This window comes from Malaclemys terrapin, chromosome 4 (assembly GCF_027887155.1).
Source record: "Malaclemys terrapin pileata isolate rMalTer1 chromosome 4, rMalTer1.hap1, whole genome shotgun sequence".
NCBI classification, from domain to species: Eukaryota; Metazoa; Chordata; order Testudines; family Emydidae; genus Malaclemys; species Malaclemys terrapin.
Window position 1 is genome coordinate 44806581 of NC_071508.1, and position 15516 is coordinate 44822096.

Genomic DNA, 15516 nt, shown 5'->3' on the forward strand with positions numbered 1-15516 from the left:
TAGGACCAGATTTTCAAAGATATTTAGATACCTACATACACAGATAGACTGGTAGGTGATGGATATTCTGATCAACACCTGCTTTAAGTTACTATCAACTTCAGTCAGATTACATCTGGTGATCTAGAGATGAAAAGCTACCTGGTACTTTCATCACTTACTTATCACTTGATCTTTGCACCATAAAGAGGTAGTGATAATAATTAAGGAACACCATCCCCAACATCTTTCCAGAAAAGACGCAAGGAAGCTTTTATTGTTGTTTTCTTGCTAAATGCAGCAGAAACAACTCCAGTACACAAAAACGATAGAGCAGAGTTACCACATCTGCATTATTAGAGTTTTACACTGACACTGTTTTGGCAGTATGGGGGGCTTGCTGGCATTATGAATTAAGTGTCTCCTTTAAATCCTTAAGATCAACTCTGGCTTTGATCACAAGGCAATCTAAAAATATGAGGGTCTCAGTCTGGTTTCAAAGATATTTTCCTTGCCTTGAAGAACCATTATCCAAGTCAGTGCAAATTGCAGTCTTTGAATTAAAGACTAGAACTGTAATAGCAACAGCAAGGCTGCCCAGGATCAAGGTACATTGAGCAGAAATGCCAAGAGAAAGTTTGCATCATATGTCTGGTTTAGTCTTTCAGTTTCATGAACATCTAAGGGTATCAACAACATAAAACAAAAAATGAGGTACGCACATGAAGTATGAGGCAGTAAATCAATAAGGTTTGAGAACTGAAAACAATTAAAAGATGCTGTGACAAACAGTTCTTTGTATGGACATGTTCATGTCCCATGTCATGGCACCTTCCACTATTATTTTAACAACACACTATCACCCCTCCTGCGCCTGTAAAACGCAATGGGATTATCACACATCTTTAGCTAGGAAAGTGTCCAGTGGCACTGCTGTTAAATTCTATATTGAGAACAAGAAGTCTAAGAAAGGAAAGAAAAGAAAATGAAGGGAGCCCACCTCTTACCAACTGAACAAGCCATGCAAAGTCAATTCTCAAAGGAGATAGAGGATGCAGTTAGTGACTTGCATTGTACCTATCCCTCTGGAAATTGGGGAGCTCTTCTTTTAGGATTTCTATTTTGATGCTTTCATACCAAAGTCTGTGTAAATAAAGCAACTACGATCTGCTGGCTATTAAGCACTAAGAAAGCCTTTGCTCCCAGACAACTGCATTCTATAACTCTCCGGGTAGCCATATCTGTTAGTCAGGTAGATGTAGCACGAATGCCAGGACCAGTCACTGATGTATGGGTCTGAGCAATAACTATGCAATGCTTCATATAAATTCATGCCTTTTAAATATGTTCAGTCCTCACTTCCACCACTCATTCTCCTTCTACCCCAGAATTCCCCCACAGAGACACATGCCATCTATAGTCCCTCTAAATTCACATGGGTATTGGCTAGGGCTCTTAGTAACATTTACAATCCACGATAAGCTGTCAGCAATAGGAGCCAGCAGCAAATGCTACAGGTCAACTGTGCAGTCCTTAAGACTTGCTGCACTGAAAGGTCCACATCTAGAGCCTTCTAAGTGCCTAGTTCAACTATTGCCTTGAATATCAGAAAGGGGAAGCAGTAGATTATGTATTCAAGGATGCCATAACCTGCGAGTACTGATAAAGAGATGGAATGGAGTACTACTGAAGTGGAGTATTTGAAAATGGCAGAGAACAGTGGGAGAGAAGAAGTAAAATTTCTCACCCACATCTACCACAGAAGCTGGCAAAGACTACCATACTTCTGATTCACAACATCACCACCTACCTGATACTGCTCCATCTTTGCTAGTTAACCTTATATTCCCGATAGATTATATCTGTGTGCTGCAATCAATATTGTATTACACAGGGCAGAACTCTATAAAAAACTATCCAAAATGAGACAGCCTGCCAGACCCTTCATACTGACAGATATTTCTACTCTGACAGCAATGAACTGATGTTACAACATCTGGTGAATTAGGAAAATATAAAAAACAGAGGAGGGCAGAAAATTTTTATTCTTTAATAACAGTCCTGTGATAAAACATGTTGAGATAATGATGGCACTGTCAAAAATTGGTTTAAAGAAAGAAGGGTTCCTTGTCTGGATCTGCCGAGGATCAAAAGGAAACATCAATGATCAGCTTGGACACTGCTCTGCTGGGTGACCTTAGGCACGTCACTTCACCTCTGTGACTCAGTTTCCTCATCTGTAATATTGGGATAATGATGCTTGTCTCCTTTGCAAAGTGTTTTGAGATCTGCTGAAGAGCACTACATAGGAACACAGACAAGTCCAGAAAGTACCTTTGGGTCATTGCAGTTAGTTAGCCATATACACTCTGTTCCAGTGTTGTAACACAGCCACCTCGTACTGCTCCCACTAGACATTTGTTCATGTGAACTACCTCCCCCTTCCCCTCTCAACAAGCTCTAAAGAATTAGTAAATGTTATAATAAACAATCTACTGTTTTTTCCCTACAGTCTTTACATGCAGCCTTGCTGCCTTTGTAGCGTATATACTTATTTTCTCAAATCTCATGCAAGTAGGTAAGACTTACAGGGGAAATGGAGCCCAATTACACAGGAATGGGAAAATTACATACAAATACCCCCCCCAAAAAATCACACTATCTGCTGCCAAATAGAACCCAGAAGTGTCAGAAAACAAAAATGCACTCCGAATTCATAAGTTTCTTAACATTAACACCACTCACCTTGTCCAACAACAGTGGGAGCCAAAGAACAATAGAACTGTGTCAAGTATTCACCTTTGTGTTAGTGCGGGTGGAACAGGTGATAAATATTTCTAGTCAGAAGTTCTCATCCAAGCTGTTACAGTGTCCAGTTTGGTGGCCTAGTGATAAGAGTTCTGTACTGCCAAATGAGAAACTGTGACTAACTTCCCATCTCTTGATCACTAACGCTTCATCTGACCAATGCTATGCTGACAATGCATATAGTTCCAGGCGGGGAACAGGCCCCCCCATGCATGGTTCAGCTGAGGGCTTGTCTACACTACAGAAGCTACAGTGGCACAGCTAGGGCACTGAAGCTACACCTCTATAGTCCTGTAGTGCAGATGCTCCCTACAGTGATGGATGGGGTTTTTCTGTCAGAGTAAGTAATCCACCTCCCCAAGAAGTGGTAGCTAGGTCAATGGGAGTATTGTGACCCAGCCAAGTCTACACAGCGGTTAGGTCAGCATAGCTACAGCACTCAGGGGAGCGAATTTTTTACACCCTTGAATGACACTGATAAATGCAAAATAATGCACATTGGAAAACATAATCCCAATTACACATATAAAATGATAGGGTCTAAATTAGCTGAGACCACTCAAGAAAGAGGTCCTGAGACACTGGATAGTTCTTTGAAAACATCCACCCAATAAGCAGCAGCAGTCAAAAAAGTGAACAGAACGTTGGGAATCATTAAGAAAGGGACAGATAATAAGACAGAAAATATCATATGGTCTCTCCATAAATCCATGGTATGCCCACATCTTGAATATTGCATGCAGATGTGGTCACCCATGTAAAAAAAAAAAAAAGATACATTGGAATTGGAAAAGGTTCAGAAGAGCAACAAAAATAATAAGGGGGTACAGAACAGCTTCCATATGAGGAGAAAATAAGACGACTGGACTTTTCAGCTGGGAAAAGAGACGACTAAGGGGGAATATGCTAAAGGTCTATAAAATCATGACTGATGTGAAGAAAGTAAATAAGGAAGTGTTATTTACTCCTTCTCATAACACAAACAAACAAAAGAAAATATTTGTTCACACAATGTACAGTCAACCTGTGGAACTCTTTGTTGTCAAAGGATGTTGTGAAGGCCAAGACTATAACAGGGTTCAAAAAAGAACTATATAAATTCATGCAGGATAGGTCCATCAATGACTATTAGCAAGGATGAGCAGGAATGGTGTCCCTAGCCTCTGTTTGCCAGAAGCTGGGAATGGGCAACAGGGGATGATCACTTGATGATTACCTGTTCTGTTCATCCCCTCTGGGGCACCAGGCATTGGCCACTGTCAGAAGACAGGATTCTGGTCTGACCCAGTATAGCTGTTCTTATAATGTCGCTATGTTGATCTAAATTTTAAGCATAGACCAGTCCTCGGACTCCTTCAGCCAGTTAATAAGTGACAAGACAGATTCCAAAGGAAATGCTATTTAATTCTCTTTTTGACAAAGGAATGTTAGCTGCCACCTAGAACCTCACCAGTGGATTGCACAGAAGTGAGTCTTGTTGACTGAGGATCTCTTATAGAGCATTTAAAAGATGGAAACTACTATCTCATACAGATGGCAAAATTGTTGGTTACAATAATGCCACTAGCACTTATTACCACAAGAAAAAGCTCGTTTGAGGCAGGAAACTTAGACAGGAAAAACACTGGCTAAACATTATGCTGACTGTTCTTTCCCTTCTGCTGCTACACCACCACCACACAGTTTTGAGCTAACTCCCTTCCCAGTTTTTGCCTGCATAGGGAGTATCAATACATGCCCATACATGTCTGCAGTAACTAGTGAATAAAAAGAATGCTCTTACCAACCCCGGCAGGATGAGCAGATGATGAATTCCATTCCAACAAATTTAACAGCAGAGATTTTCCAATATGATGGAGGTGGAAAAAAGTCAGGATAATATTTCAGACTCTGTTGTGCTAAAGCCTCAAGGAAAAGGATATGGGAGGTGCAGGAGTCTGGATCCTCGAGATCTGGTAAATGGAATAGGGCTTTGAAAGATCACTTTTCCAGGTTTCAGCAAGACAGAACTTCTAGCAGGAGGGGGAATTGGGAGAAGGATTATCTTCCAATAAAAGATACCTTCCCTGATTTCTTCCATACAATAGAGAGCTGCTCAAGAAAAGGGAAGGTGCAGTTTGCCTTTTCTTTTCTCTATCAAAGTAGCTGTTATCAGTAAGTTTCCTAATGGGTACGAAAATTACAGGCTCATATTTCAGGACAGCCTGTTCCAAGAAAGCACACTGCTCCCATCAGAAAGAATATTTAGCAAACGCCTCTCCGTACCTTGTCCTCTTCCTTCCTGAAAAGCATTCAAAGTCTCTCAATAGTGGGCAAAGAGATAAAACAATTATCCCCAATGCTCAAGGCTAAGGTGGCAATAGAGTACCTAGAATAATAGATAAATGGTCTATTTTACACTTTTCCAAAACCTCAGATTAGATCATGGATCCCAAGGGATCGATACACTATTGAAGTTCAAAATATTTACTGTATCCTTCTGACAGTTTTCTAAGCCCCATTCCCTTACAAAGTGCTAAAATAGTCAATCCAAGCCTGCTTTTGCTTTGAGATTTCAGGGAATTCCCATCCATCTCTCTCAGCTTGTTGTTCAATTTAGGAAGATCTTTGCTTGAAGAATATCTGTATGGTGCCCCCTTGTGGAAGGCACTAATGGCAAAAACGAATCATCTGGAAAAAGATTCCAGGCACAGCTTTCTTACTGTAAAGAGTCAGGGAAATTTCTTCATGCAATCTACCAGGTGCCCAAATGTCTGTCTGCTGTTCCAATGGCATATTCACTAGAGTCAGCATTAGAACCTGCTCAAATACATTATGCTCCTGGAGTCAATATTTGTGTTTACTCTAGCAGCAAGCAGCTGTGATTATACTCATGCTTCCTAGACCTAGTGTGTAACAAGCACATTGCTTCCAGTGGCGGCACAGCATTAAGCGGATAGTTACTGGGCTCAATACCCACTCTATCCAGAGGTGAAAGGATGTGGAACCACAGCCATTTGCAAACTGCCTCTGCACAGCTGCCTGAAAATATGGCAGCCCTAACTTTAAAGGCCTAAGAAGGGCATGAAAATAGTTAATAAAATCTATTTGTCTTGTAATACTAAACCAACCCCAAACTTACCTGAGAATTCTGACAGCCTTCACTACCCCTCCTTAGGCTACTTATTAAAACAAAATCTTAAAATGACATTTAAAGGAAAATGTGCATAAAGTTACATTCTCTTCTTGCTAGAATGTGTGTAAACTTAATGGCCCGCAATAGGTTTTCTTCCACACACACTGCTTATAGCTAGAACCCTGTGTTTTTCACAAATACAAAACATATCAAACAAAATAAAAAAAAAAAGAGTAACTCACTCTGCAGCTACGACTGTGCTGTAGGGCTGGACCCAGCTCCCCACTCCAGGCATTATGCTCTGGCACACAGGGTCACAACTCCACTTGCTCAAATTTGGCCCAGCCACCTCTCTGCAGGCCCGGCTCCAGGGTTTCAGCCGCCCCAAGCAGAAAAAAAAAAAAAAAGGCCGCCATCGTGATCTGCGGCGGCAATTCGCCCCTCTCCGGAGCGGCCGCCCCAAGCACCTGCTTGCCAGGCTCGTGCCTGGAGCCGGCCCTGCCTCTCTGTCATCATGACAGAGGCGGCAAGCCAGGCCAAAACTGAGTAATGCTGCAACCCCATGAGTTGGGAACAAAACCCGGAGCAGGGAGCCAGGCCCAACCCCACAGGACAGGAGTTGCTGCTGCAGGAGGAGTGTGAGGCCGGCTTGCTCTGCAACAAGGCATCCCACCCTCCTGGGGGCAGGGACTGACCTCCCCACCACCAACACCCTGAACAACATGGATAAAATGTAAAATGAATTCCTCCCCCCAAAAAATTATTAAAGCAAAAAAAATTCACAGGGCTCTACTTATAACTATTGCATTTCTTCATATTTGAAAGATAATTGGGCCAGTGCTGCCCTCTAGTGAACAAAGTATTCATGTAAAAACTACTGCTGTGACAGCTACATCCTTTTAAGTGTAGAAAAATTAAATGGGTATAGCACTTCCCCTTTTTGCTGTAATCCCTTGTGTTTAGTAAGTCTTAGCGACTCTCTTTCTCTGTGGGAATACTGAAGCTTAGGGGGTAGGAAAACTTCAAACTTACATACTGCAGTAACTACATCAAAAGTTTTTACCTAGAACTTTATAGTGCAGTTGTGCCTAGATGCCTCATGAAAGATCAGTGTCCCATTGTGCTAGGCGTAAAAAGATGGTTCCTGCCCACCAATGACAATCTAAGTATATGATGTGGGAACAGGTGGATACAGACAAAGGAAGCACAAAGAACAGGTGGGCACACAAACCCAAAAGGATCAGATACAAGTCATGTAGGGTCTTTGTGACTGAGCCTTCAGCAGTTCTTTTGGACAGCAATGAATGAAATACCTAAAGGAACAATGTATTAAAGCAACACCATCCATCTGGGATTCTTATCAATTTTGTTTTGAGAGAGATTGATGTAGTTTCAGATAAGATACCAGTGCCAGAATCCTCATTACTAATGTTTTGTAGTTTTGCCACCCACATCTGCCTAGTTATCTATTTTATTTTTCTCTTTTTGTGTTGCTTTGTTAAAGACCATCCCAAACAGCGGAACAGTCTATACAGGAAGCACTGTCAAATGCAGAAAGTAAACAAAATGACAAGCTTCCCCCCTCTAATCTTTCAGTTATAGTAATGCTAGCTTTACTTATATAAATATGTGAAAACTTCTTGTAAAAGTGTGATCTTTTTAAACGGATTTGTCTCTAAATGCCATGAACTAAAGTTAATACAGTATCAAGGTTGAGAGACTTCAAGAAATTCCAGTAGTTCAAATTAAATTATTCACGCCCAAAAGCTTCTTATCAGAAATTGGGGGAGAAATGTTTTCCCCTCCCTCCCATAGCAAGATCATAATTCAAAACAGCAGAATTAAAGAAAAAGAAGAAAAAAAAACACACCACAAAGAAAAACTTCAACCTTTGGTATTATAGCAAGCAATGAAAACTTGCACTCCAAGAGAAATTTCCCAAAAGGAAGTTATGAGTAACTAAAATGAGCTAGGATAGAAGTTGGAAATCAACCTTGCCTGCACTGGCAGCTATTTGCAGTGTTTGTCCCAAAATATCTGAGAGAAGGTGAGTGAGGTAATATTGTGACGGGTTGCCCCTCATTAAGGTGTCACCTAGTGTACTGAGATACCACTGAGCCCGCCTGTACCGCCAGCCTGGGCCCCCTTTACTCTGTCTTGCTGAGCCAGGCTCTTAAGCCTCCTCTAGCAAACACAGAGGCAGGGCCACACCCAGCTGCAGAAAGATACAGACACTGAGATCAGCTCTGGGAAGACTCAGGATTAAGGGACTTGCCCCAGCACTCAGGTGCCCACCTCCCTTGGAGTGCAGATCCAAGGGTATATTGTCTTATGCTGCATAGAGAGCTCCGTACCATGCAAACTCAAAAATTGCCCCCTCCCTCAATGTGGAGGGAGATATGCACAGCTCCCCCCACCCAAAGATATGAATTGCACAAACTGAGTTTTGAAATAAACAAGAAACAAGTTTATTAATTACAAAGGGTAAATTTTAAGTTATAATAAGGGATAGCAAACAGAACAAAGATTACTTTAGTAAATAAACAAAAAACGCAAACTGAGCTTAACACACTAGATAGATAGGATATAAATTAGGAAATTCTCACCCTGAGTAATAAATAGTCTGGCAGATTCTTAAGGCACAAGTTGCCTTGGCTTTCCCAGGTTTTCATACACAAGCTAAAGATCCTTCTAGCCTGGGACCATCATTTCCCCTTCCCACAGTTCAGTCCTTGTTCCTCAGGTGTTTCCAGATATGTTGTTGTAGGGAGAGTGAGGTGCCCCCAGGATGTCAATTTCCCCTTTTTATATCTTTTATATCTGCTGGAAAGCTCTTTCGCTGTGATCTGGATCAAACCATTCCCATTGTGTACTACTATCTCAGAGGTTTCTATTATACACAGTTCCTCGGTTAATCCTTGTGCTTGGGTGCATTTCTGCAATAAGCCATTAACATTGTTTGGCCTTTTTACCGTTGTATCTGAAGGGCTGCTTGTGATCAACCTCAGGACATGTTTCAGCAACACATACATAGCCAAACTTCATAATTTCACATAAAATGATATCACATACAATCCAAGATATTACTATCTAGCGGATCAAGACTTTTAGAACGACACCTCATATGGCATATTTTGTATAAGACATATCCTAATTACATGACAGTGGTGAATATTGAGGTGTCAGGGTGTAACAAACATCTTTTATTGGATCAACTTCAGTTGGTAAAAGAGAAACGTTTCCAAGCTACACGGAGCTCTTCTTCATGTGCGATTTGTGTCAATAGTAACAATTCTTTGCATTAGTTATGCACAGGTCAATTTATTATTCATTCTTAAAAAAAATAAATCTGCAAACAGCCCATTTACGTACTTGATCAAAGGTCACTACCCAGCTTTGATCAACATTTAAAAGATTTATAAACTGCTCAAATACATGTATTTTATAAAATAAAAAGTTTCACAATAAAATTAGAGTCTTCCTACTACCTCTGCAGTAATTAGGCACTGCTGGGGAAGTGAATACTTCACATGCTTTCACTTACACACCCATGTCACAAAATACATGCAAGCTCTAATGAAAGTGAACTTTAGCAAGCTCTCCAGAACTGAAAATGCCCTGCTCAAGTCTTGCTCCGCATTCTAGAAGTTCATATGAATAATAGTGAAAACTCGACTCCATGGTACAAATAAAATTGATGCCACTTTCATTTAACAATATCAGAACTTGAGCTCTCATCTTCTCACTTAGTAAAGCAATAAAGAGATTTCACAATGGGTACAGCTATTCAGCAGTAATAAGAGCTATAGTCCTCGAAAACTAGAAACACTTGAAAATTGAAATGCTCTCAACAATTTTACACACACCTTACCAGTGCAAATAGAAGGCTGCATTTTCCATGCTCGTAGAAACTTTCAACCAATTAAATTCCCTGGGGCAACTTTAATCTCCTGAACAGAATGGAATTCAATAAATTTTTACAGGTTTTATCATACTTAAGTTGCAATATAAAGAAGTTTCTTCATGTAAGTCCTTACCTCACTTCTATGTATTTTAGGGCACCTACTACCATGGTATCCAAGCAGTGAACTTTCTAGGATAACTCCGAATGCAACTTTGGAAAGTCTCACAGTCTCACCTCGATTTTTATGAGGAAATGAAGCAAAGTGTGTAAATGTTCATAAAGTACTTTCAAGATACAAAGACACTATGAAGATGCTAAGCAATAACCTCATTGACATTTATTGTTAAAACAAACAAGATCCAGTTACTTGATTTCTTCCTACATCCAAGTAGGAGACCTTGGTTCAGTGTTCTCCTATAAAGGAGATACTCAGACTCCCTTAACAAAACTCACAGCAGAACAAGTTTACCTAAACGCACATAATTCTTCAAAAAGCTGGAAGTTATTCATTTCCTCTCACCCCAGAGATAGTTTTTTAACAACCACTGAAGTATCTCATAGTTGGGAGTTGAGACATGGTAGCCTGGCTCCTAAGGGTAGTACTGCCTACTGATCAGTCCTCCCTCTCATGCGGCATGGCCTTTTAAGAGTTTGAGGTGGTCTGATACACCTGGAGTCTTTCAAAGAAGATGGGGCAGGGCTCCCCCCTCATCCTGCCAATCAGATATGGGCTGGGAAAAGGAGACAGCATAAATGTTGCCTCCTCCTTCAGCAGACAGAGCAGATGCCTGTAGATACTGCAGGAAGAAAGAAGGCTCTTGCAGGGCCCTGAGCAATCAAGGAGAAGACAGCAGCAGCAGCAGGTCTGCCTGCTGAACTCTCGCAGCCTGAGTTTGAAAGGGCCAGCAGGGAAAAGGGCAATCAGTAGAAAAAGCTGCAAGAGACTCTACATCTGCTCTAAAGTACAACTCCAGCTCCAAGAAAGAGCGAGGACATTCTATCTTGAGGAGAGGGAAGTACAACCCAGCTCTGAAAGGATGGCTGGGATCTCCTGAACAGGAGGGGAAACCGACCAGGACTCTTACATGGAGCCAGAGTAGGCATGAACTTGAGCGGCTCAATAACGGAGTTCCCCTCAGTAGAAGGAGTGAATCAACCAGACACCACGAGAGAGGTTAAACTAATTTGTTCTGGGTAATTGTCTGAAAAGACCCAACGGGTGTGAAGTGCAATATACCTGCAGGGCCATAACAGATCACAAGGGGGGGTGGGCTGGAGACCCATGCCCTATCACAGGAGGGGGTGCAAGCAGTCTTTAACATTCATTCAAAGTCTCAGTGCGGGGAATAGTTATTTAACAGTTTGATAGTGAATCTAATTTGAACTCACAAAAATAAGTAAATTCAGGAGTTATGGCTGAAATTCTGTTCTCAACTCACATGGATTAGTCTTAGTATTGCAACACCACATCACCATTGTTTGAAGATACCTGAAGGCATCACTATAACATATGACTGTAGGAGTCTCTTAAATTGATAAGAGTGTGCTCTATGACAATCCAGTAGTTTGGGATGGTTTGTGATTAGTCATCCATCATTAGTCATCCACACACGAGGAACCTAAAAACATACTTTTACATTTTAATTAATAACTTAAGATTTAGTTTTTAAGTGTTCATAATACTCTGAAATGTTAGATACCTGAAGTGCTGAACAACCCTACAGTGCTGGAAAGTAGAACGTTTCATTCTCAATAGCACAAAATGAGTTTTGCAGAATTATCTATCTGCTGGGGATGTTAGGGAGCGTAAGGCTTGGGTTTGTTGAATGTGAAGTCTTTGAATTTGTAAGAGATATGTAAGCACAACATTTTCCAAACAGAGCTAACTAAGCATGTCACTTTGGTAGTGTACTTGGCTTCTGCTGGCCTGGAACTTGAGAAGCCTGAATCTCAGCCCTCAGCCCAAGATCCCCAGCTGGCAGTAGACAGCAAAAAAATCTTCAAATTCAAAGTAAGAACATTCTGTGCACTTCAAGTTTCCATAGCTGCAGGCTGATTCCATTCCCTAGAAATCATACAAAACACTCCAACCACATCATACTGAGCTGATTCCATAGAAGCACTGGCAACTAGCTGGCTGCAGAGGGAGCTGTTTGCCTGCTCTCCCAGTTGCATGAATGGTGAGACATGAAGAAGTCAGCTTCCCCGAAAAAACAGGTTGTGTCGTGCTAGCTAGAATGATAGAGCTATTTAGAATCCATTGCTTAGTTTCAGTCTTCAATAATGACTGTACAAGAGTTCTACCAGTAGAAAAAGAGCCTGTGGCTGGTTGTGGAGAAAATAAAGGCCTGATCCTCTGCAGTGCTATGCACCCTCAACATCTATTGGTGTCAATAGGAGTCAAAAGTGCTCAACGCCTGATGGAATTGGTCCCTAAGAATAATGCTGCTGCCGCTTTAGTACTCCTCCACCATAGGAGATATACTAACTCTTGGGCCCAAGAAATTTCATGCAAGACTTCTCAGAAAAAGGAAACCTATCCTTCCTACAAATAAATGTATTTTGTGGCTTTGCAAGTTCGTTATAAAAACCACACCCTAGAATGTTCAAGATAATTAGAACACTTCACTAGCTGAACATTTTGACATCTGCTTCAGAAAGCAATGGATCAGCATGTATGGTACACGAATGGACCTCCCCATATCTTACTGGAGAAATTTTTAAAATACACTAAAGAGCTGCAACTCCACCCATGTACTCACAATTTTAGAACACCAATTTTATTCCTAAACCCCTACCAACCCTCTCCTCCCCACTCCCCCAGCAACCAAAGAAAAACAAAATAACCTACCCCAAGCAGAATTTTGACCCTGAAACAGTGGAGGTACCAGAGTCTCCATTAAGTCCACTGGAAACTTCACCATTGCTATTGATTTTATATGGAAGGTGCTCAAATACCATGGTGATGGACGACAGCATAAATACCTAAAATACATAGAAAACCTAAGGAGCTAGATATGTCCTACACAAAACTGCACACCTGGACCTCTTTTTTCATTGCATCTGTTCTTTTAAAAAGAATATGGTCTCCGGGGAAAGAACATTGCATCTTCCAAGCAAGCGGTTATCTGAAAATACAAAAAACTCATCCTTAGGCCTTAGTTGCTAAGGAAAACAAGGTTCCAAACTACTGATTCCAACAAACAGACTTATGTATAGATAAGAACTTTCATCCCAGTACTAGAGAAACTCCCTTCAAAGTAAGCTTCATCTGCGATTCTGCCTGATGAAGCCACAGTGAAAGAGGACTTCATCTTCTCTGTTCTATCTATAAAAGGAATACAACATAGCTATATATAGCACATGATGTAGTTTCAAAGACACATTCACTGTAGGCTCATATAAGTGTATCAATGCAGTAACTAGCCTGATTAAAACAACACTTTATAATTGTGTGAATTCCTTTGTTCTCATCTTATCTTATTACTCTCAGTGCTGCCTGTATTACCACTTTGGACATGCAACCTTAACCCGCCTGGTTACCATATGAGAGTGGTAATTTGGATTACTTTGCTTAATGGTTATTCCCAAACACAAAACAATTATTGCACTCAAAATGTTTTAGTACAGATCTTCAACTGCGTATTTCTGAGACTATCAATACTGAATTCAGGATCTCAGCTAAAAAGTATTTTTTTTAAAGAATTCTTAAAGACTAAAGAATACAAGCAGAGCTTCATAAAACACATGCAACCACGTGTGTCCTCTAAAAATAATAGCAGAAAGTCCATGTCAGCACAATGAGGATGAGACAGAACTGCTAGGCACAATCTATCCATTTTCTTCCCTTCATATGCACAAGAGTTTCAGCACAGGTATCTGTAAACCTAGAGGGTCACCACATGCTTTGTCACTGTAACAATGTCTTTTTCCTTGGCAGCATCACCATACTTTTTATCACCCTTTAACTCCAGCATCCATAAGCTTGGTTTCTCCAGCTGAGAAATATTAAGCCTGCTACAACACTTCCCCTGCACTTGCAAGAGCATATGCCATCAAGGAAGTCTGTGGCCAAAGCAATCCATTTATGCTGGTTGTCACTGCACCGCACACAGTAGTGCTACACGCTGCCACTTGATTTTATGTATATTTATGTTCTGTTTCTGAAATCCACCATTTACAGAATTTCCACTAGGATATATCAACCTAAGCAATTGCACATTGATTAAAAACCAGACCAAAGATTCCTATGAGGCGCAGCAGTAAGTGACAAAGACTCGGTGGACCACAGAAGTGACATGCTTGTTCAAGACGACCAGATATTGTATCGACCGGATATTGTATTCATTTCTTCCAGCCCCTCACCCATGAACACAGTGAATAAAAGCAGTGAAAATGGCAGCTTTGCTCAGACCTCTAGGCTATAAAACAAGGCAATATAAGTAAGTATCTTGATTTCAAGGAGTGGGGGGGGGGTGGGGACGACTCCTCAGAATTATGTTACGAAAATAGGGTAGAACAGGATAACACAAATCCACTGGGAGAAAGTGATCATTCTGAACTAAGCACACACATGCATTGTTCATCTGAGGATTGCACTGACTTCGCCTATTTAGCATAAAAAGGAACCAATTTAATTTGCCCTCACTAATATAAGCACACAGCCCATAAAAACTAGGAACCCAGCATGTTTTAACTTGACCTGAAGGAATTTGTGAAGCAACACATCCTGGGATTTTTAGTCCCTACAGACCGCTGCTCTATATTGAGGAGAAGAGTCAAGTAAGTTACAGGCTGCAACATAAGGCTCTAGATAAACCACACTTTGGCTATCCTTGTCCTCTAAACCATGATGTTTTCCTCATCTTTAGAAAAAATCCCAATTGTTACTCCCTACCGCAGGAAGCATGCAATGTGGAGTTTCTCTTACTACGTCTGTGGCTCTATGTTAAAAAAGGTGCACATCTTCCCCAGGGTCTCCGCTCTGCTGCAGCAGATTTTATTCAAGTGTTATAAAACCTGTTCAAAATAGCATCACAATATATTGGTCCTTGTACAATTTAAACTATCTATCTAGCACACACTTCTGTAAGGTTACTTCTATTACTTTCCTGGAGAAACTAAACAGTTTCAGTCAGTCTTGTTGAAAACAAGAATTTAAGAGGGAAATGTACACAGATAAAGAACCCAAACAGCAAGGGTATGTATGGCATCGAGTAATTTAGAGTTTGCCCAGGTTAAGTAGCTATTAAGAAAGGAGATATATTTTTCCTACCTGATTAGTTTTCTCGTTGAGATCTTCTCAGGGTTCAATGATAAGACTGACAGAAACTGCTAACCCCTTACCGACTACGATGCAATCAGAAGGCTTTGTGTTCTGCCTTAATCTGCGCTGAGAAGGAACTATAACTCAAGTGTCTGGATTGGTATAAAAAAAAATCCAAGAGAGAACCCCATATTTTACTACACATACTTGTGTAGAAATAGCTCCAACTAGAATCTTAAATCCAGGCACAAGAGAAATGGCTGCACACTCAGTCACCCCAGTTGATAGTCTATGGGGTAGGAATCCATTCCTGAGCAAGCCTTTTCAAGAGAAGGAGTCCTATACCCTGAATCTGTATAAACTGTTGAGACCAAAAGTAGGGAAAAAGTAAGCATTGCCTGCAATGACCTCCTAACCATAAGATTTCTATTTCTTTTAAGACTA

At 40.8% G+C, this 15516-nt stretch overlaps 1 protein-coding gene across 3 annotated transcripts in view; it reads right to left on the reverse strand.

The window, feature by feature from the left end:
• MOB2 (MOB kinase activator 2) overlaps positions 1-15516 on the reverse strand; it is a 164284-nt gene that overhangs the window by 110862 nt on the left and 37906 nt on the right. Inside the window, exon 1 of one of the 3 annotated variants that reach the window (XM_054027786.1) lies at positions 4571-4668. The exons of the other annotated variants lie outside the window; for them this stretch is intronic. Coding sequence (XP_053883761.1) covers positions 4571-4605 — 35 coding nt within the window. The 5' untranslated portion in view covers positions 4606-4668. Of the gene's footprint in view, positions 1-4570; positions 4669-15516 lie in introns of those variants that run through there. 3 annotated transcript variants of the gene reach the window in all.